General features: G+C 45.4%; 3 protein-coding genes across 3 annotated transcripts; 1 reads left to right on the forward strand and 2 right to left on the reverse strand.

Moving 5' to 3' along the window:
* Positions 1-1,149: 1,149 nt before the first annotated feature.
* LOC135626886 (uncharacterized) lies at positions 1,150-8,798 on the reverse strand. The gene is made up of 3 exons (XM_065132689.1): positions 8,352-8,798; positions 1,947-4,096; positions 1,150-1,626 (listed from the first exon to the last, which is right to left on the reverse strand). The coding sequence occupies exons 2-3, from the start codon at positions 3,440-3,442 to the stop codon at positions 1,380-1,382; spliced, it is 1,743 nt and encodes a 580-aa protein (XP_064988761.1). The 5' UTR covers positions 3,443-4,096; positions 8,352-8,798; the 3' UTR covers positions 1,150-1,379.
* A 399-nt stretch (positions 8,799-9,197) lies between these two features.
* On the reverse strand, positions 9,198-11,896 carry LOC135627137 (laccase-22-like). The gene is made up of 6 exons (XM_065133131.1): positions 11,746-11,896; positions 11,398-11,549; positions 10,934-11,178; positions 10,722-10,856; positions 9,710-10,633; positions 9,198-9,621 (listed from the first exon to the last, which is right to left on the reverse strand). Exons 1-6 carry the CDS (start codon positions 11,833-11,835, stop codon positions 9,491-9,493), a joined length of 1,677 nt encoding a protein of 558 aa, XP_064989203.1. The 5' UTR covers positions 11,836-11,896; the 3' UTR covers positions 9,198-9,490.
* Positions 11,897-15,263: 3,367 nt separating this feature from the next.
* Positions 15,264-15,641, forward strand: LOC135627606 (uncharacterized). The gene has a single exon (XM_065133731.1). The coding sequence runs from the start codon at positions 15,264-15,266 to the stop codon at positions 15,639-15,641; it is 378 nt and encodes a 125-aa protein (XP_064989803.1).
* Positions 15,642-20,277: the final 4,636 nt, after the last annotated feature.

Genomic DNA, 20,277 nt, shown 5'->3' on the forward strand with positions numbered 1-20,277 from the left:
AATAATAACCCTTCTAAAAGGGACAATAGAGGAACGTGAAGAAAAGAAAGACGACGATAGTGTGTCTAATAGTAACGACAACGATAGCAGTCAAACAACAACAGCGGTGGTGGTAAAGAGGGCAGCGACTACTCTAATTCTTAATTCAATATTTTAGATTTTTTTTTATTATTAAAGAAATAAATACTACGTTGTATCGAGCTCAACACTTTTTGAGTTGATTTAAACCTTTTGAAACGGGATGATTCACATACTCATCCATGCCTAGCCTAAATTGGTACGCACCATCCATTTCATATTATTTTAGACGATACAATAGTCCTTAAAATCCAAAGAAAATAATGAACGCATAATTTACAAGATTCAACACTCCTCACCGATAATGAAAATGAAAGGATAATTATTTTTACTATGATAATAATAAAAAAAGTATAAATATGAACTCAAATTAGAAATGAACCGCTTGTCCATCCTCTCTAGATCAACCACCCGAAGAATCTTAAAAAGTATTTTTCTCTTAGCACCACCTCCTATCACCGAAATCATAAGATAGTATATAGAACATCAAACCTTAATGTTCTTAATCCACTATCCTTGGAGCAATCTAGTTCTGGAAATCCAAAACTATAATGAATATGAAACACGGATGTAGGAGCCAAGCATTGGGCAGTGATAATACTGAGATGAGTCGGGCCTCATAAGAGGCCCATGGACATCATAATATCTATGTGCCCCAACAAGACCCACATCGAAGCCCTCTTAAATTTCAAGTAGCCGCCTCGGTTTCATGAAGTTGGAGTCGGATCATTCGATGGTCGGCGATGGAGTTCCATATCCATATGGAATTCCACTAAGGTGGTTCACCGTGGCAGGACGCAATCAGCTGCGTTCCTATGGATAGTTTCACCAAGCAGTGCCCGAGTCCACACACACACACTGGGCACTGTCAGCATTGAGAGAGATGACAGTAATGCCAGATCCAAGCTTCCCTTTCTGCCGATAACAATTTGCAGTGGCTTAATCATGATGGAAATTGTCCACAGGTCAAGGAGGAGGAACACATCACCGTCGAATAGATCACAAAGGCAGGCCACCAATTTCCTGCTCCTGATCGCAAGAAAACGATGCTGAACAGACGAGGAAAAAGAATTCTACCCAATTTGTCATTCGATTAAATCGTCATCTTATTTAATGCAATGCGCCAAAATATATGTACATATACACACTCGCTATACATCGAGATGAAAATTTGATCGATCTATCGAACATATATATCATCAGCTTATTTAATGCAATGCGCCAAACTGTATGTATATATATACACAGACACTACACGTCGAGACAGCAGTGCGTCGTTTGTTTCTTGGTATGGGTTGATGTCACTGTTGCCATGCGTCGTCGGTGTCCAAAGGATAGCAGGTGTCCTCAGCGCCCGTGCTCCACAGGAAATGGGCGTAGTTGGCGGTGTGGAAGGGGTTGCTGGGATCCGCAGCGATGGCTTGCAAGTAGGTTTCCTCCGCGGCCGCCATGTCCTTCCTCGCCAGCCACAGGAAGCTCGCGTACTGACTCAATGCCTCCGCGTCGGCCGGCTCCAACCCCGCCGCTCTCTTGAAGTAGTATTCCGCCCTGTCACATGTCCAGAAACCAGTTTTAGTCCTCTTCATTCCGGCACTCTAGCTATCGATTACTCCACCGTCCCACAACAGAAGATTCTGCACTGATGATTCTACACATCAACAGGGCTGGGTGTCACGGGAAAAGAAGCAGAATCAATAGAAGATTCTGCAACGATGCTGCCTATTCTGAGTAAAATGATTTCGGACTTATCAAACATTTAAGACTACTACTACTACTGCTTTGGCTACTCTCTGATGCAATTCGACGAATAGCTTCCGAGCGGGAAAAACAGAGGTAGTGTATGTACGTTGAGGAACTAATCAGGTTACCTGTCGTGATCGTGGAGCACCAGGTAGAGGAACTGAGCAAAGTTGGCAACCAGGAGAGCGTTCTCCGGGTCCTGCGACAGGGTCTGCTGGTACATAATCTCGGTCCGCAAGTATTCCGAGTAGTCGTCGGGCTCCGGCTCGGCCGTGACGGGCGACACGAGCCGCCACAGCGTCTCCTGGTCCATGAGCGCCTCGTCCCTCGTGCTCGCTTGTAACCTCGACACCTCCTCCAGTATTCCTCTCCAAACCCTCACCTCCTCTTCCGCCCTCGGCGCCGCCACCAACGCGCCATCACCCCTTCTTCCTTCTCCACTCTCCTCGATGTCCACCACCCTTGGAGCCGTTGAAGTGCCGTCGGCGAAACTCGTCCGATACGAGAAGCGCTCGTCATCCGACCGCCCATCGCCCGTGGCCCCCGAGACCGGCTTCGCCTTCCCACCGCCGCCCGGGCCGCTCCCTCCGATGGAAGCGGTCCTCCCGATCGAAGAGAACGTCTTGATGGAGGAGCGATCGTGATGGTTCAGGTGACGACGATCTTCCACCACGACTGTCGTCTCGACTAGTGACTGTGCCGGTGGATTGGGCGCAGCCATGGCGGCGGCGTCGAGGTGGCCCATGGAGTAGACGGTGAAGTTGGCAAGGAGGAGCATGACCGAGACCATCAGGGTCGGAGTGCAGGAGAAGATCTGCTGGAAGAGCCAGACGAAGGAAGAGTTCATCTCTCGCTGGACCCGCGCGAGGATCCCCTGGAGGTCCTCGCTGGAGATAAACTCCCGCATCTGGAGCGTGTAGCTCTGGAGCTCGCGGATCATGAACACCATGGAGGAGAAAGCCCGGTTCACGGAGCAGAAGGGCGACTCACTCGCCTCCCGGAACCAACCATCCTCCCACCGCTTCTTCCGCTTTATGATCCGCAGAGACAGCGGCAGCTCCACGCTGTTCGCGTTCTTCTCCACGATCGCCGGTACGATCTGGTCGAGCCAGTCCGGCGGTTCCGGCCAGACGGGGAGCCGCAACGGCTCGTGCTTCGTCGACACGCTCAGAGAAAAAGAACTAGGGCTCGAATCAGAGGACGACGCAGGCGAGACGAAAGCAGCTTCCTCGATACCCTCTTCATAGCCACCACCTCGTTGCTGTTGGAGTTCAATAGCGAACTCTTGGGGCTTCTGAATGAACAGCTCATCGTTCTCCTCCTGGTAGTCGTCACCTTCTGCCTCGAAGCGCTGGAGGCTGCCGCTGAAGGCTCGGCGCAGCGCTCGCTTCTCACCTCGCCTCCTGCGAATGTCCAGCAAACGGACCCTCAACAGCTTGGCAGAGACGGCCCCGAGGAAGGGCGAGGCGAGGACGCGATCGCGGACATGGACAGCCGAACCCTGCCGCTTTCTGCAGCCGAGGGACGGGCCCGCGGCAGGGAAGGCGGCGGGGGAGGGCGTCAGGGAGTTGGCGCGCGACATCCGCGACCATTGGAAGCACGTCTCGGCAGTTTGAACTGCCATCTCCGCCAGCCCTCGCCTTCCACCCCTAATGTCCCGAGTCACCCAATGGTAATTCAGACGGAACCTATTTGGCAACTACATAGGAAACAACAGACGCAGGCTGGCAACCAAATTCCTCTCTCCCACACAAGAAGAGTGCAGTTGCTCTCCGATTTCAGTCGAGGCTCATTTTGACCGCATGAGATATCTAAAGATCCTGCGCCGCCTCAAGTCAAGGGCCAGCTGTTGGCTCTCTCCTGTATAGACATACCACCAAGTTGTTTTCTCAAGACACCAAATTCACAAACAAAAGAAAATTTTCCACTAGAACACACAGCACGCGGCCTGGGCTGCGCTCGGTTTTTTGCCCCTCACGTGATCTGCATGCCCCCCTCGGTCCCTGGTCTACTGTCGACCGCTCGCTACACGCGTCTATTTCCTTTCACGGGGGTTCGGTAGTTGACAGTGAGTGGCGTGGCCGTGCCCCGGGTCGCGGTTAAAACGTGAACCTGATCCACGCGTCGCTCCCAGCACAGCCGAGCCTTCGAACCGACTTCAATGCGCGGTTGACGCGATTGCTTCGTTCCCCTCCCAACCGTGCAGCTTCGTAAAAGGAAGTGCTATTTGGCTGCAAGCGACATCCGTGCTACTTCCCACTCGTCGGAGCATGTCGACCTGTTAACACGGTCATGTTATTTAAAGGATTATACAGTAAGCATATTCAACAAATTGAAGGATTACTTTTCGCAGAAACGCGCACAATCCGACCGTCCATTTTTGTCATGATTTCCTGCTATGGATTGCTTATCATTTATTAAATTTTACATTTGGCTGAATCAATCAATATATTGTTTTCATGCGCAACAGCCAATGAGGTAAAAAAAAATATCTGATGGCCCAATGGAGAGAGAGAGAGAGAGAGAGAGGATGGAGATCAAGGTTCACTTGTACCCAGCAGCCCACTACCTGACACTAGAGTATCCAATCTTGATACTGTCCAGATAAGGATGCAGTACAAGTTGGCATTGCCTTAAAGGACGGATAAAACAATAAATTCGAATGTAATAACGTCACTGGAAAAGACACGGATGTTTATGAATTCTGACAAGACATGTGACATATACATATTCAAATTAATAGTTTGATGCATATAAATCTCCATATCGTAGGAACATATAATTAGATGAATAAGTGAGCATCTTTGATGAGAAAACGTTAAAGCACATGTAAAAAAAAGATAAAATAAATCAACATAAAAATATCAATCAAATAATAATGCTTCCTACACTAATAAAAGAATTAACCTAGCATATTTTGAATAATGAAATGTTAACTGGAGCTAAAGTCAGACTGATATTCGTGTCCAACAGATTTTGAGTACCTAAACAAGGATATAAATACCGATATCCATCTCCAACAAATTTGTGCAGATGCAATCATATCCACTTTCAGTTAATAAGAATGTTATTTGATCATCAAGTGCAAAGTCGACTTACCTTTATTGTTCGGAATAAAGAAGAAAATTCTTGTCACAATCATCAGAAATGTTAGCAACTATGGCTGCAAGGAAAAAAGAGCCTAATAACATCATCAAAAAGATTAAAGTGTTAACCATGACAAAATGAATTATTTTGCATTATTCCTTATGGTTAGTATTAATGAAATTCAAATAACTAAATGCTTAATAAATTGGGATTTGAAGCACTTATGTGCAAACATTTCCCCCCTCTTTCTCCAGTAATCGGTTTCTTTGTAAAAATATAACCTTATATCAAGCAACCAGTCAAACCATCTAATTAAGTATAAGCTTCTTTGACATCTGAATTCCAGTAGTCAACCTTATATGTGACATAAAAAATAGTTTTCATCTTTATTAAGTGGACAATGTCATGGAGTATTACAAAGTCTGCACCGCAGCTTAAAGCATTCAAATTGGTGGTTTACCTGGAATTTGTTATTCCGAGTGGCGTTACCAACAAAAACATCAAAATTAAAATGGCCATCATCAACAGTGCCGTCAGTTTGTCTGCTACCAAAGACTTGAACATTATTAACTGCAGCATCTACACTAAATTAATTTGACTTCTATGTGACACCTATTAAAATGTTCCATCTAATAGGCTAGATGAAATGCCAAAGACTAGGAGTACTAGTCTCAATCCACACCAGAAGAAACTGCCAGGACGTCCCTTTCACAAATTCATGAACCTTACAGAACCAGCTCAAACAAGCAATTGTTTCTTCAACTAGTGATATGTATACCCAGGAAACATGCATATAAACATTCGTCACTAGTCCTAGACACAGGTTGTGGTACAAGAGAATGAATAAAAAAAGGTGTGGGAATCGACCCTATATCGACTGCAGGCACTGACAAACAAGTCGATTTAGCGGAATCCAAGCAAACTATTTGGATATATCAAAAGCTACTATTCTGGAACAAAAATTCAATTTTTCCTATTAACTAATGAATTTTCTACATAAAGAAACATGCACTACCAAGAAAAAAAACATGTCAGGGGACAAATCTTTTGGCTAATTTACACATGACCCGAGCATAATAATTTGCTTTGGCATACATCAACTCCACATGCACTGTCGATGTAATAAATTTTATTACCTTAACAATGTAATTAGAGGATCTATTACACCACAAGTCCTCTAATTTTCAAAGTCAATTACCAACCATGTCCACTGATTAAATGCATGACAGCACAGATTTAGAAAGTCTTCAATTGTTAATTAATTTATAAGTTGCACAAAGTGTTTTTCCTTTCTACTCTGGGCTCTGAAAGTTGGTCTATAACTATAGATTCATCATAGAAAAGAAATAAAACATAATAAATCAAGGGAAAGACAAATAGCTTAATCGAGTAACATAATGCAAGATTATGAACAGAACTAACAGCTGGGAAACAAAATCAAAACCTGTTTCCATTGAGTAGTGATATCAATTGATACCACACAGCTGACTACTTTTTCTTAGGTTGACTAGTAGTATTAATTGATATCAGCTCATTTCAAACATCATATAGTTATATTGGTTTCTTCAATACCTTCAATAAGTAGAAGACTTCATGATTTTAAATAATATTCATTCTGCTAGAAGAAATTATCAATCCATGTTCCTTCAATCAACTATTTTCTTTCCACTAGCAACAATTTTTTGTAGTTCCAGTGTGCAAACACTCTTAAACACATGCACATACATATATTTAGAAATTATACACATGCATATTTGGTTTATCGTATAAAATGCATGTATTAATATGCATGTCTTCCAGTCTGTCTTTTTGGCCCCTGTTAACAAATTACAAAGATACACATGTATGCACTGAGAATCAACACTCAAGACCGTGTATGACACGGCAAGCAAGTTGCTTCAAATTCATGTTACTGCAGAAGTGTACTTCTTAAAACATATTAAGAATTAACAAACAGTGAATATGGTATCAATTTGCATAGAATTTACTACTAGATCAAGATGCTATTTTATGGCCAAAAAACCAAGCAAAAATATAAAGTACAACATGAAATTTGTTCCATACCCTTAAGGATATCACACACACATTACTGTCAGGTTTGCAACAAGTGAAGAAACTGCATTATCTTCAAATTTGACGAAGCATAAACCAAAAGGCAAATTGGTAAACAAAAGGAATACAAGAATATGGTACACCTGTTTTTGGTTGCATAATCTTTGGTAGATGCACCCATTTGTCAGGTGTATAAATCAATATATTTTCATAGTATTGAAAGCAGCATGATGCAGATATCCACCCACATGGACCATCAACCTCCACAGGTAAAATATTCTTTTTCAACTCAGCAAGCAAGTAGTTTCCAAGAGAAACTAGTAAGAAAAGATGGTTTTAAGTATTAGCTTCATAGGCTCCATTAATCAGACCTTCAACAAAAGAAGTAAAGAAATGCATGGACAGAGGTGTAGCCTGGATTTCATATTAAGGAGCTAAAAAATATAATGATTCCCTGGTATGTTTTTTTTTTTTAATTCCATGATGTTATGTTTCAATTGGAAAGAACAAAGACACACATATATGCGAACAAGCTGAAGAAATAAATTGAAGAGTCTAAATATAGAGGTTCTCAACCAGTTAATAATAATCGCAACAAATTTCGCTAAACCAACTACATGCCACCAAAATACCTCAAACCATGACATGAAAGCTTTGGCTAAATTGTCAGCTACATGAAAATTTCACAATGCTATATCACCCAATGTAACAACTTATCATGTACTTTCTCACTGTTCCTATTGAACTCGATTTGGTGATCTTTTTGTGGTGTATATTGTATGATTTACATAATGTTCATTAGTGGCGGACCACAATATCTTTATTGTCTATTTCTCAACCGCTTCAAGAGGCGTTTATTCCCCCCACTCGATTGTATCTCCAATTTCATGAACATGATTGACTTGTACCATCCTGATAAAGGACGACTATATCACTAAAACAAGTATATTCATGCATTTACGAGACCAGTGCAAGCAGATAATGCAGATACTTTTTCTTTCTGTGGATCCCAGTTCCTCTTAATTATCCAATCCTTAGTCCTTCAAAATTTTCCTTAGCTAATTCCTTTTAGTTCTAGGGTTTGCTATTTAATCAAGATCTTCTTAAACTTCACTCGTAGCCAATGAACAACAACACAAGTTTTGTTCGTCTCTAGATTAGTTTGTTTCCATGGTCGTTTTTCCTAATGCGAGATACTAGCCCTCAATCATCTCAATTACTTCTCAACACATAACAAATCATTTCTTGCCTACGTATTTACAAAGCATGATCCCCCATTCCCCCTCCTTGTTACCAAGAAATTTTTAGGCCTTACGTGAAACAACCGGCAAATCTTCACGACAACAAGTACACAGACAAAAGAGATGAGCATAAAGCGTGTGTGATTGCGGTACCTTCTTCATGCTTCCCATTTCTCTGTGGCATTCAGTACAACATCTTCTAATCATGGTCAAGTTTAATAATGCCCTAGATTTCTTTGGAGCCATAAGATCGAACCAGAAAACATGTATCCATCCATCACAAGTTTCATAGGATCAATTAGTACCGACAGATCTGACAAAGGCTAAAGAGGCGAGACCAAAATAGAAGTAAACGGAAGCGGGGACTAGATGAATCAAACCCTTGTCAACGAGAAACCAGCGATGCATCCGGAACTCGAGCATAAATAGAACAAGAAAGAAAGAAAGAAAGGAAGGGAAGAGGATCCACGAGGAGGTCGACAACGGAGCAGGGGGTCTGAGGCAGACTCAAGTCTCAGAGGCGCCGGCAACTTGGATCGGAGGACTCGATGATCGCGACGATGGAGGCGAAAGGGGAGGAAAGGCGGGACGGAGAGCGAGAAATATGGACTTCGCTGACGATGGCCCGGTCCACACGATCCTTAGAACGATTCCATCTTGAACCAAACCGTCTGGGCTAACTACCACTTGATCTTTTGGACCGGGTTCAAACGAGGCTGAAATTTCTAAATATATGTATTGTGACTACTAACAGTATGATTGATTCGCATATATCTTATTGATGACCGGAATTTCAACTTTACCATCGTACTTATATATGAAAATAATTATATTGTTGGTATTATATATATATATATATATATAGAGTTTTATTGTTCCAATCCATTAGATTACAACCCTTTTTTTAATTCATTTTTATCGAATAAATTATTTGGTTTAGAATTACAAAGCCGTTGTTGGCTCAGAAATAAAGCGTCAAAGAAGATGAGGAAGCAAAACTGCACAAGCCATTTTGTTGCACTTGAATTATTATTCCACAAGTTGTCTGGAGTACAATCAAAAGGGTGGGAGGATCCACAGACAAATTGACTACTTAACACACATTACCACAGAAAAATAACAAAGGTGCAAGAGATGCATACATACGTGTAGTCACACTTGCAAACACAACTACGACAAAAAGAAGAAACCCTTCTCGCTCGGAACCTGACAATCGCCGCTGTGGTCATCGGGACATGCAGCTTTCCTTGGTCACGAGAGAGGGGGAGAGAGAGCGTCCGGAAGCTACTTGCCTAACAAGCTGGAAGATCCTTGGGGGGTGGCTGAAGGGACTCGTTTGGTCCTTTGCCATCTTCCACGACGAACGCCATTTTAAGCCCCCATGTCGTGTGCACCTCGAAATGACAGTGCAGAAACCAAACACCTGCATCGACGCACCCGGTGGTCATGGAGCGTGTCCAATGTTCTCACGGAGTAGAGAGGAAGAGAGGAGGAGCAATGGTGTGAAATACCTGGGTTATCCGCCCTGAATCTTATGGCGGTCCATCCGGCGGCGGGAACGGCCATGGTGTTCCTCTCGATGGGGTCGACGAGATTGAACTTGGAGGGAGATGTTGCGGGGTCATAATTGCCGACGCCCCTTCCGACCACGAAGAAGTTGTAGCCATGTAGATGGATGGGGTGGCTCTCCGGTCCTATGATTCCGGTGTCCTGGAGAACGAGTTGCACCGATGCGTTATAAGGAAGGCGATAGAGCCTCGTGCCGTTCATGGTCTGCGTGTTGTTGGGGCCACTACCCGTGTAGTTGAAGGCTATGAGCGGCTGCCCGGGGAAGTCATTGGTGAACACCCCACTCATGTTGAAGTAATGCGCCTGGAGGAGCGCCGTCGTGGGCATCATGAAGGTCACGTTGTTCATGGCCGCCACCACCCGGCTCCCATTGGTACAGGCGGGGCACGGGTTCACTCCGAGACCCACGGTGAAGAGAAGAGAGTGATCCACGGTGGACGGCACATTCGCAGGATACTGCTTCGAGTTCAGGCTGCGGAGGGAGTCGATGAATTGGGACGCCAAGGAGGTGGAGTTCCGAGGAGGAAGCTTGGTGGTGGCGATGGCAGACGTAGAGACAGCGTCGGTGTACTGCACCGTGGCCGTCCCCGTGCTGTTATCCACCGCGACGAGCGGCGAGTCCATGAAGGGGGAGGCGGTGACCAGGTATCTGCCGGCGCCTTGGTCGGCGGTGAGGAGGACGTTGGTGGTCTGGCCAGGGGCGATGAGCAGGGTGTCGATCGTGAAGGGCTTGGTGTAGGTGGCGTCCACTTCGACCACGGTCATCAGATGGCCGGCGACCTTGAAGAAGAGGTCGTCATTGAGTGCCGCGTTGATGATCCGGAGCAGATACGTCTTGCCTTGGTCCACTCGCAACGTGAACCCATCTGCGGACACGGAAAGTTTAGCATGATCAGACCTTGACGCCTCGAGGCATGCATTCATCTGTTCAAACTACGATGGTTCGCATATCACCTCGTGCGGAAGAAGCACAACCGGAGACAGGCCCCGCGTGGCCATTGATGGTGTGGGCATCGGACACATTGGGAGCGAAACCTGACTGCAGAGCTTCGTTTATGACGGCTTCAACGTCCGATTTCCACCACTCCGCTGAGATCAAGTTCAAGCAGCAAGTTAACGTCTGCATCACGTAAATATGAAGCACCGAGTCAGAGTTCAACCGATACCCATGATGAGGACGACTTCTTTGTGAGGCGCGGGGAAGGGATAGGGAACGCCGCGTTTGGGGAGGATGACGATGGCGCCATGGACCGTAGCTCTCTGCCACATGATGTGGGCGTGCCACAGCAGCGTGCCGCGCTGGCCCGTGAGGGTGAAGTTGTACGCGTAGTTCTGGCCCGGCTGGATCGGACACTGCGTTACATAGGCTGGGCCGTCAGCCCAGCCCGTCGTGAGCTGCCTAACCCCGTGCCTGCGAACAAAAACAGTGAGAGCGTTCGACGGAGAGGAAGCGGGAAGCATTTCGTCGAACACACAACGGCATTAGGAAGGAGAGAGAGGAAGGAGAAGACAGGAAAGTCGGTACGGTTTGCTTAAACGGTGCGCAACGCAGCTAAAAAGGGAAGTTCATGTCAGGCGTTTGGTGAAGTGAGTTGGTGAGAGCTCGTTGGAAGGGATGGAGACGGCTCACCAGTGGATGGTAACGTTTTCCTGGACGTGGTTGGCGACCTTGACGACCACCGTGTCGCCTTCTCTCGCGTACAGAGTTGGCCCAGGGAATCGGCCGTTCACGGTGATGATGGACTTGGGGGAGCAGAGCCGGGTGAAGTTCTTAGCCACCACCTGCGTAGAAGCCGGACATCCATATATAAATGTAGATTATACGTTTGATAGATTATGGACCAACACGCGTTTGTATGTCCATACGGTTAAGTACTGCTTGTTTTGGTCTCCATGAACGGAATCCAACTCAAACGCAACCGAGTCCTGTTCCTGAATGAAATCAATGCCGGCGCGTTCAGAAGGAGATCATACTCACATTGAACTTGTAGTGTCGAGTCCTTCCCTGGGTCAGCAATGGGAGCAGGAAGAACACCAAGATGAGAGCCCGCCATGAACAAGGCTCCATTCTGCTGCTTCTTTCTCTCTCTCTCTCTCTCTCTCTCTACCGAGAAGGTTGGGTTTGTGTGCATGGAACGACCAGGCAAACGCAAGCCTATAAAGGGATTCGGGATTGTAGATGCCATGTCGTTTTTAATTTTAGGTGGAGGAGCCTTGATCGACAAGGTTTTGGTGGGATAACCACAGACTACATCTAGATTTCTTGAATCCCACATAAAGTTCACATACACATCTCTCTCCAGAGATATATTACTTCTGGAATCGACTTCATCGCAGCGGCAGGTCTTTTTCCATCGGACACTCTCATAGATGAACAAAAAAGTGGGTCTTTTGCCAAATAGACACAGAATATTTTCCAAGGACGCTTCTTGTCATTTATGGTTTCTTGCCAATGGAAGTAGTCGAGTACTACAGCCAAGTACGTGTGTAATCCTGTATAATGACCATGAGAGGATGCCACAAATGAACGTAGGAATATGAAGTCCCGTAAGGAGGGCAATCTATCTGTTAAAGAGAGATGATAGATGGAGATTAAGCTTTGTCGCCATTAATAATAGCTTCTTCGCAACCAGGGGAAGCGTCAACTCGCATGGTGTACACCTCGAAACGTGTTGAGCGAAGAAGAAAAGGTGAAGCTGTGGCGTGCTATTTGACGCACGAGAATGGGGGTGAAATCACAGTCATCTCGTCAGCTGATTTGCCATGCGTTCGAGGCAGTGCTCATCCGCAAGTGACATCTAACCTTTCAAGACATGGATGGGGCAATACTTTTGTCGGCTACATAAAAATGATAACAATTCCCTTCTAAACGGTATTAACTTCAGCATACTCTTTGGGAACGAGAAGAGGCTCTCTCTTGTCTCATGTTGGAGTCCTAAAGCCACTTCTTGCAGGGATGCAAACACATTACATAAACGCCCTCAATTCAACCTCTCATCCGCACACATCATATCTCGGTTTGGATGAACATTATCTTAATCCAATATAGGTCCGATTAAGTATATATTTTTATCATATTAAATGATGTACATAAGATCTATCATATCGATTGGTGCAATGCATTAACAAACACAAATGGAGATGATTAATGCTTTTTTTTTGACATATTTGGTAGGTATAGTTAATTTATAGGTTGAGATTTACAAGAGGACGAGACACATCGTTTTGTTAAGAGATTATAGCCTTTTAAAACTTGTGTCATGTCTTTATTGGAGAGCATACAATTGATATGAGATGTGTCAAGGTTTCTTAGATTATATCATCTCGAGACAGATTAAGATCATGTGAATCAACCTATTAGACACTTTGGTATACAAAGACGTTGAATCGTTTTGTTTGAAAGAGTTGATGTAGTAAGGTTTCAATCTTGTTTTTATCTAAAATATACTCCCATATCAATATCAAAATTTATTTTTTTTTCTTTAATTTTGAAGATATATTAATCTCTCTTTAATGTTTTCAATGTTAGGGTGATATGCTTTTAGTGAACAAAATGAGGAAGGCGGAGGGCTAAATGTGCCAATATAGGTTGTGGATCGTGCACTAACTCCACCTCGGGATGTTAATTGTTACTTCATCATCTGGTACTATATTTATGATCCATGGCATTGGTTAAGCGAGACCATATTAATTTTAACATGATTAATATGAAACAAATTGGTATTACGGGAAAAAGGGAGAATGGAAAAAATTGAAATGTACAGTATGAGAACTGCAAAATTAATTATAGTTGCTTCAAAAAGGAAAATAATGTATATAGTAAAAAAAGAAAGAAGGGGAAATGGAACTTAATGTCATGAACTTGAAATGATAATGGATAAGATGCATGGGATCTTTTATTCAAAGTCTATTCAATCAGTGGGTTAATGCAATAATGTTTCATTTCTTCTTCCTGTAGCTTCAAATTTTGTTCTTTTCTTGTTGTTCCTGTAAGTAGGATTGAGTTAGAGATCATGTTGAGAGTTTTGGGCCACAAAGGTGGTGCTTAGGAACATATACATTACTGCAAAAACAAAGCAGCAGGAGAGATTGTTGTTTGCTAAGATTCCAAGCAAAATCTAAATGACTTTCATTAGATTGCAAAAATAGTGGAACCATTGCATGGCAGATGATAGGGATAATAATGGCGACATGACGTGTCACGACGTCGGCCTCACCTGGGCGCCGCTCTGTCCGAGGAGGAGGGCAATAATACTGACTCAACATGCGCTGATGTCATCCGCTCTCAGACAACGACTTCATCGTTGTCTGACCCCGCGCGCTTGACCAAGGCAGAGGAGGACGACGATCGAAGCTCGCCCATACTCCGCGGCAGTTCGGTTCCCCACGCAACGTCAATGGCAATGTCAGATGCCATCAGAGGTACGATCTTGCCTCCCGCAGGCAGGCACATCAGGTAACACTAAACCGCCCTATAAATACCCTCGAGTTCTAAACTAAAGGGGGGGACACTTCTTGACTAAGAAAAACTCCTTTCACATCATCTAACTTAATCGTCGGAGGGGTCGGGCCAAGCTTCCGACCCGACCTGTGTGCAGGAACAAGGGCGAGGTTGCACCTTCCCAACGCCGCGGCGAGGCTTCACTCCCCCACGCTACATCCCACCCGGACCATCGCAACCGGCCACCACAGCTGACCCGAGGAACGCCGCGAAAGATCCCCGCGCATTCGGACCCGAACCAAGCCGTGTCGGCCCCGAGGCCACGACATACAGTTGTTTCCCGCAACATTTTGGCGCTAGAAGGAGGGCCCCGAATGTCGAGTGATCAGCAGATCCACTCTGGCGAACCCGCAGCCATGGGGTTGCGTCCGAGCGACACCCCAGAGGAACATCCCCTACGTGATGAACCCCGAGACGAACGCCCTACCACGACATCAGAGTGGCACTAGCGGCTGTTCAACGACCCGGGTTTGTCGCCACCCGATGCCCCCGTTGGCCCGTCGCCTGTTTCGCCCGAAGTCTTCCTCGACCTCGCTCGTCAAGTCTGAGCACTGGCGGGCGTGGTGCAGACTATCATCCCGCTCGTCTCCCAGCCGACGCCCCCACATGTAACCCAGCCTCTGCAACAGTGAGAGCCCCCTACCCGGACTCATGCACCACCTCCCGAGCTCCCTACTTCGCCTCGAAACCGAACCGCCCGGCCCGGGAACCGAGAGACGAAAGACACGTCGAGTCGCCCAGAGCCTGAGGTGCTATCCACGGACTCGACGAACGCCCTACGAGCCCAGTTGCGCCTCGTTAGTCAATGCCTCGACGAAGTGCAACAGGAGGTTCGCAGGTCAAAAGGAGAGCACGGAGCGGACGGACACCAAGGGTCCCCGTTCGCACCCGAAATACAAGATCAAGTGATTCCACCACACTTTCGGCTCCCTTCGCTGGACGCCTATGACGGCGCCACTGACCTCGCGGACCACTTAGCCGCGTTTCGCGCCCAAATGGCGCTATATGTGGCTTCTGACGCCTTGATGTGCAGGGTGTTCCCAATGACCTTGAGGGGGCCGGCCCGCGCATGGTACAACGGCCTGAAGACCGGGACCATCACTTCCTTCGACCAGCTCGCCAGGGACTTTGAGCTCAGCTTCCTAGCCTACGCCCGACCGAAGCCGTCCATGGCGTTACTCCTCGGACTCAACCAAAAGGAGGACGAGCCCCTCTCCCTTTTTGTGAACCGTTTTACGACGCAGATCCGAGGGCTCTCGGACGCTCACCCCTCTCTGTTGGTGCAGGCATTCATGAAAGGCCTGCGACCTTCCAGATTCCTCTGGTCCCTCGCGGAGCGACCTCCCACTACGGTGCTAGAGATGCTCCAGTAGGCTAACCGGTACATCGCGGCCGAGGCCTGGGCGCCCGAGACGAGAAGGGACGACTTCCGACCACAGGCTCCATAAGAGAGGCTAAGCACTCGCGGTGGCCACCCGACATAGTCCCTGGAAAAGAAGTCTAAGCCTTGCCTCAGCCTCTTCCGAGCGAAGGTTCAGCCTCTACCTGGCTACCTCCCGGCTCAAGGTTAGCCCCGGCTTAAACCCTTCTAAACCCACACAACTCGGCCGAAGATTGTCGAGTCCCCCCTCAGGGCAACCTGTCGCCCGAGAGACACCTCTCGGTCTGATGCCCGAGACACACCTGCGCGGCCAGCCCGCTTGTGTCGTACTCCTCGACGCCATCTTCTCGAGACACGCCTCAGAGCGACCTACCCACCTAAGCAGTGTCCCTCGGTCGTAGCCTGCCTGCGCCGAGCTTCTCGGCCAAACACTGTCGAGTTCATCTTAGAGCGGCCTGCACGCCTGAGCGGTGTCCCTCGGTGCAGCCTGCCTGCGCCGAGCTTCTCGACCATACACCGTCGAGGTCACGTCAGAGCGGCCTGCACGCCTGAGCGGTGTCCCTCAGTGCAGCCTGCCTGCCCCGAGCTTCTCGACCATACACTGCCGAGTTCACCTCAGAGCGGCTTGCCTGTCTAAGTGGTGTCCCTCGACCGCAGCCTACTTACGCTGAGCCCCCCTATCGCAGTAACCGACGCACACTTGAAAGCCCTCTCTTATAAAAGAGCGGCCGCAAGGGTCTACAACCGGAAGGTACGACCTCGACCCAACGCGGCCAGCCCGCTTGCGTCGTGCTCCTCAGCCACTTTGTTCCCGAGACACACCTGCGCGGTCGGCCCGCCTGCGTCGTGCTACTCGGCCGCATGACCCTCGCGACCACACCTGCGCGGTCTGCCCGCCTGCGTCATGCTACTCGGCCGCATGACCCTCGCGACCACGCTTGCGCGGTCTGCCCGCTTGCGTCGTGATCCTCGACCGCATAATGCCCGAGACCACACCTGCGCGGCCAGCCCGCCTGCGTTGTGCTCCTTGGCCCCATGTTCCCGAGACACACCTGCGCGGTCGGCCCGCCTACGTCGTGCTCCTCGGCCACTTTGATCCCGAGACACACCCGCGCGGCCAGCCCGCCTGCGTCACGCTACTTGGTTGCATGATCCTCGCGACCATGCCTACGCAGTCTGCCCGCCTGCGTCGTGATCGTCGGCCGCATGATGCTCGAGACCACACCTGCACGGATAGCCCGCTTGCGTCATGCTCCTTGGCTCCCTGTTCCCGAGACATACCTGCGCGGCCAGCCCGCCTGCGTCGTGCTCCTCGGCTCCATGCTTGCCGAAGCCACGGATGCGCGGCCAGTCCGCCTGCGTCGTGCTCCTCGGCTCCATGCTTGCCGAAGCCACGCATGCGTGGCCAGTCCGCCTGCGTCGTGCTCCTCGGCTCTATGCTCCCGCTTGCCCGCCCGAGACGAGCTCGACCTCATGTCGCCCGAGACTACTGCGACACCAAAGGACAAAGCCATGCCTCGGACTCCCCCCAATTGCAAAACCGACGCATAGCTTCTTCGGGGTGGGGGGGAGAATATGATAGGGGTAATAATGGCGACATGACGTGTCACGACGTCGGCCTCACCTGGGCGCCACTCTGTCCAAGGAGGGCAATAATGCTGACTCGACATGCGCTAACGTCATCCGCTCTCAGACAACGACTTCATCGTTGTCTGACCCCGCGTGCTTGACCGAGGCAAAGGAGGATGACGACCGAAGCTCGCCCATATCCTGCGGCAGTTCGGTTCCCCACGCAACGTCAATGGCAATGTCAGACGCCATCAGAGGTACGATCCTGCCTCCCGCAGGCAGGCACATTAGGTAACACTAAACCGCCCTATAAATACCCCTGAGTTCTAAACGAAAGGGGGGGACACTTCTTGACTAAGGAAAACTCCTTTCACATCATCTAACTTGATCGTCGGAGGGGTTGGGCTGATCTTCCGACCCGACCTGTGTGTAGGAACAAGGGCGAGGTTGCACCTTCCCAATGCTGTGGCGAGGCTTCACTCCCCTACGCTACATCCCACCCGGACCATCGCAACCGGCCACCACAGCTGACCCGAGGAACGCCGTGCAAGATCCCCACGCATTCGAACCCGAACCAAGTCGTGTCGGCCCCGAGGGCACGGCATACAGTTGTTTCCACAACAGTGGACAAGCTGGACTTCGTAAATATTTTGAGTTGGTTAACCATACAGAAGCACAAGTTCCTACCTTAGTAACATGAATCATGATTATTGTACTGTTAGGGAAAGATTAGATATGTGGAGTTCCAAAATTATGAAAATTATAAATATCAAAAAAATTTATACGAATCTAATAAGAAATAATTTAATATCAAATATGTTATAAATAATTTATCAATGCAGGAGTGACAGAATACTAAGCAAATCATGAGATAAGATTTACGTGAAAAAACCGTCGAAAAAGATCACGAGTAAATAAGATCAATCTTTTACTATAAAATAATAGGATTACAATATTACTCTCTTTAGATTAACCAGAGGATATTAATGTCATATAAAAACTAGATACTCAAATGACTTTCAAGAAAGGAAGAAAAATTAAGCAAATTTAAAGATATACACTAATCGATTCAAAGAATATGATATCTATTTGCATATCAGAAAATCATATAAGATTAGGGTTAGGATTTTTTAATTAACTCATGAGTCTCACCATTAAGTCATAGATAAGACTACTCAACAAATCAAGCTGCTTTTCCTTCCTATGATAGTCACTTTTTAGGTCTTTGCCATCTGGACTCATATAAGATTAGGATTAGTATTTTTTAATTAACTCATGGGTCTCACCATTAAGTCATAGAAAATACTACCCAACAAATCTCTACCTCACACCCTTGTCGGAAGAGCCTCCATCTCTGCTATCTCTCTACAAGTAATTAGTATTTTTAAATACAATGATTTAGTCACTATATCTAATTTATTTTTATCAATATAGATTTTCTCAAAATGCAATAACTATATCACTAGTATATCTCAAATCTAATGATACCTAACATCTAACATCGATATGCTTAAATCTGAAATGAAAAATTAGATTTTTACTAAGATAAATAGTACTTTGACTATCAAAATATAAAATAAATTTCTCTTGCTTGACCCTTAACTCTTGTAGATATTTTTTTATTCATAAGAGTTCTTTATGAGTTTCTATTGTAACTATATACTCGGTTTTAGTAAAATATAAACTAACATATTTTTATAATTTTGAAGGTCAAGATATTACACCTCTCGAAAATGATATCAAGTAACCGAAGATAAACTTTTTATAATTAATATCACTGATCATATCTATATTTGTGTAGCCAACTACCATAAGTTTTTTAATGTCAAAGCACAAACATAATATAGAAATTCCTCTAAGATACTTAAAAATCTATTTAACTATTGCCTAGTATTTTTTTATAGGATCAAAGAGAAATCAACTAACATAGCAACTGTATGAGTAATATCCTGACCTTATGCATACCATGGCATAGATCAAACTGTTAATGACTCAAGAATATGGTACTCTGTTTATATCATCTTTATATTTATCACTTATAGGATACTTCTCATAACTTAATTTGAAATGATTTACAAGTGAATAAAAATAAAGTTTTGACTTGCTCATGTTAACTTTGTTAAGAACCTTTTCCATATATCTTTCTTTAGATAACTAAAGTTTAATATTCTTCTTGTGATAAATAATTCTTATACTAAGAGTATGTTTAGCCAGATCCAAATCTTTCATAGCAAAAGTGTTGCTCAATTCTTTTGTTAGATCTATAATTGTTTTTAGTATTATGACCAATAATTAAAATATCATCCATATGTAATAAGAAAATAATAAAATTATCATTAAAAAAATCTCATATGGACTATGAATAGAAGTAGTTATCACACCCATGATTTATTATAAAAAAATCAAATATTTTATATCGCTATCTTGATGAACTTTAATACTGTACAAACTCTTTTTCGACTTGTACATCAAATTTTGAACTCCTAAGGTTAATAGCATATATTTAACTTTGAATCCTTCGTATTGTTATATATATATATATATATATATATATATATATATATATATATATATATATATATAATATAATTTTCATACTAAGTTGTTCAATTTTTATATTTAAATTGATAGTTAACCCAATAACAACTCAAATAAAAGACATATGAATACTTATTTGTTTCTATGACGATGTATTTTGAGTTTTTCTAACTTGAATAGAATAAAAAATAATAATCTTAAGAGTTCTATCACTTGAGTCATGGATGGCATCGCCCAATTATTAAAATTATTTCTGATGATAATGTGGTTATCTAAAAATTTTTTTTTCCCTTTCTCTATTCCCTTATGCTAAAATTGGATTTCATTTTAGTTAATTCTAGATTAAATCTTTTATATTTATGTCCTCTGGAATACTCATCGAATAGAAAAGGGATAGACTTCTCGTCCCTACAAAACAGATGGTACTGCGGCCTCCAAGTAAGTCCAGTGCGCACGCTGAGCACACATCTCACGTTCGGGAAACACCATTATGCGATCCCCCAATCGATCTTCTCACCTAC

This window comes from Musa acuminata, chromosome BXJ2-11 (genome assembly GCF_036884655.1).
Source record: "Musa acuminata AAA Group cultivar baxijiao chromosome BXJ2-11, Cavendish_Baxijiao_AAA, whole genome shotgun sequence".
Lineage (NCBI taxonomy): Eukaryota > Viridiplantae > Streptophyta > Magnoliopsida > Zingiberales > Musaceae > Musa > Musa acuminata.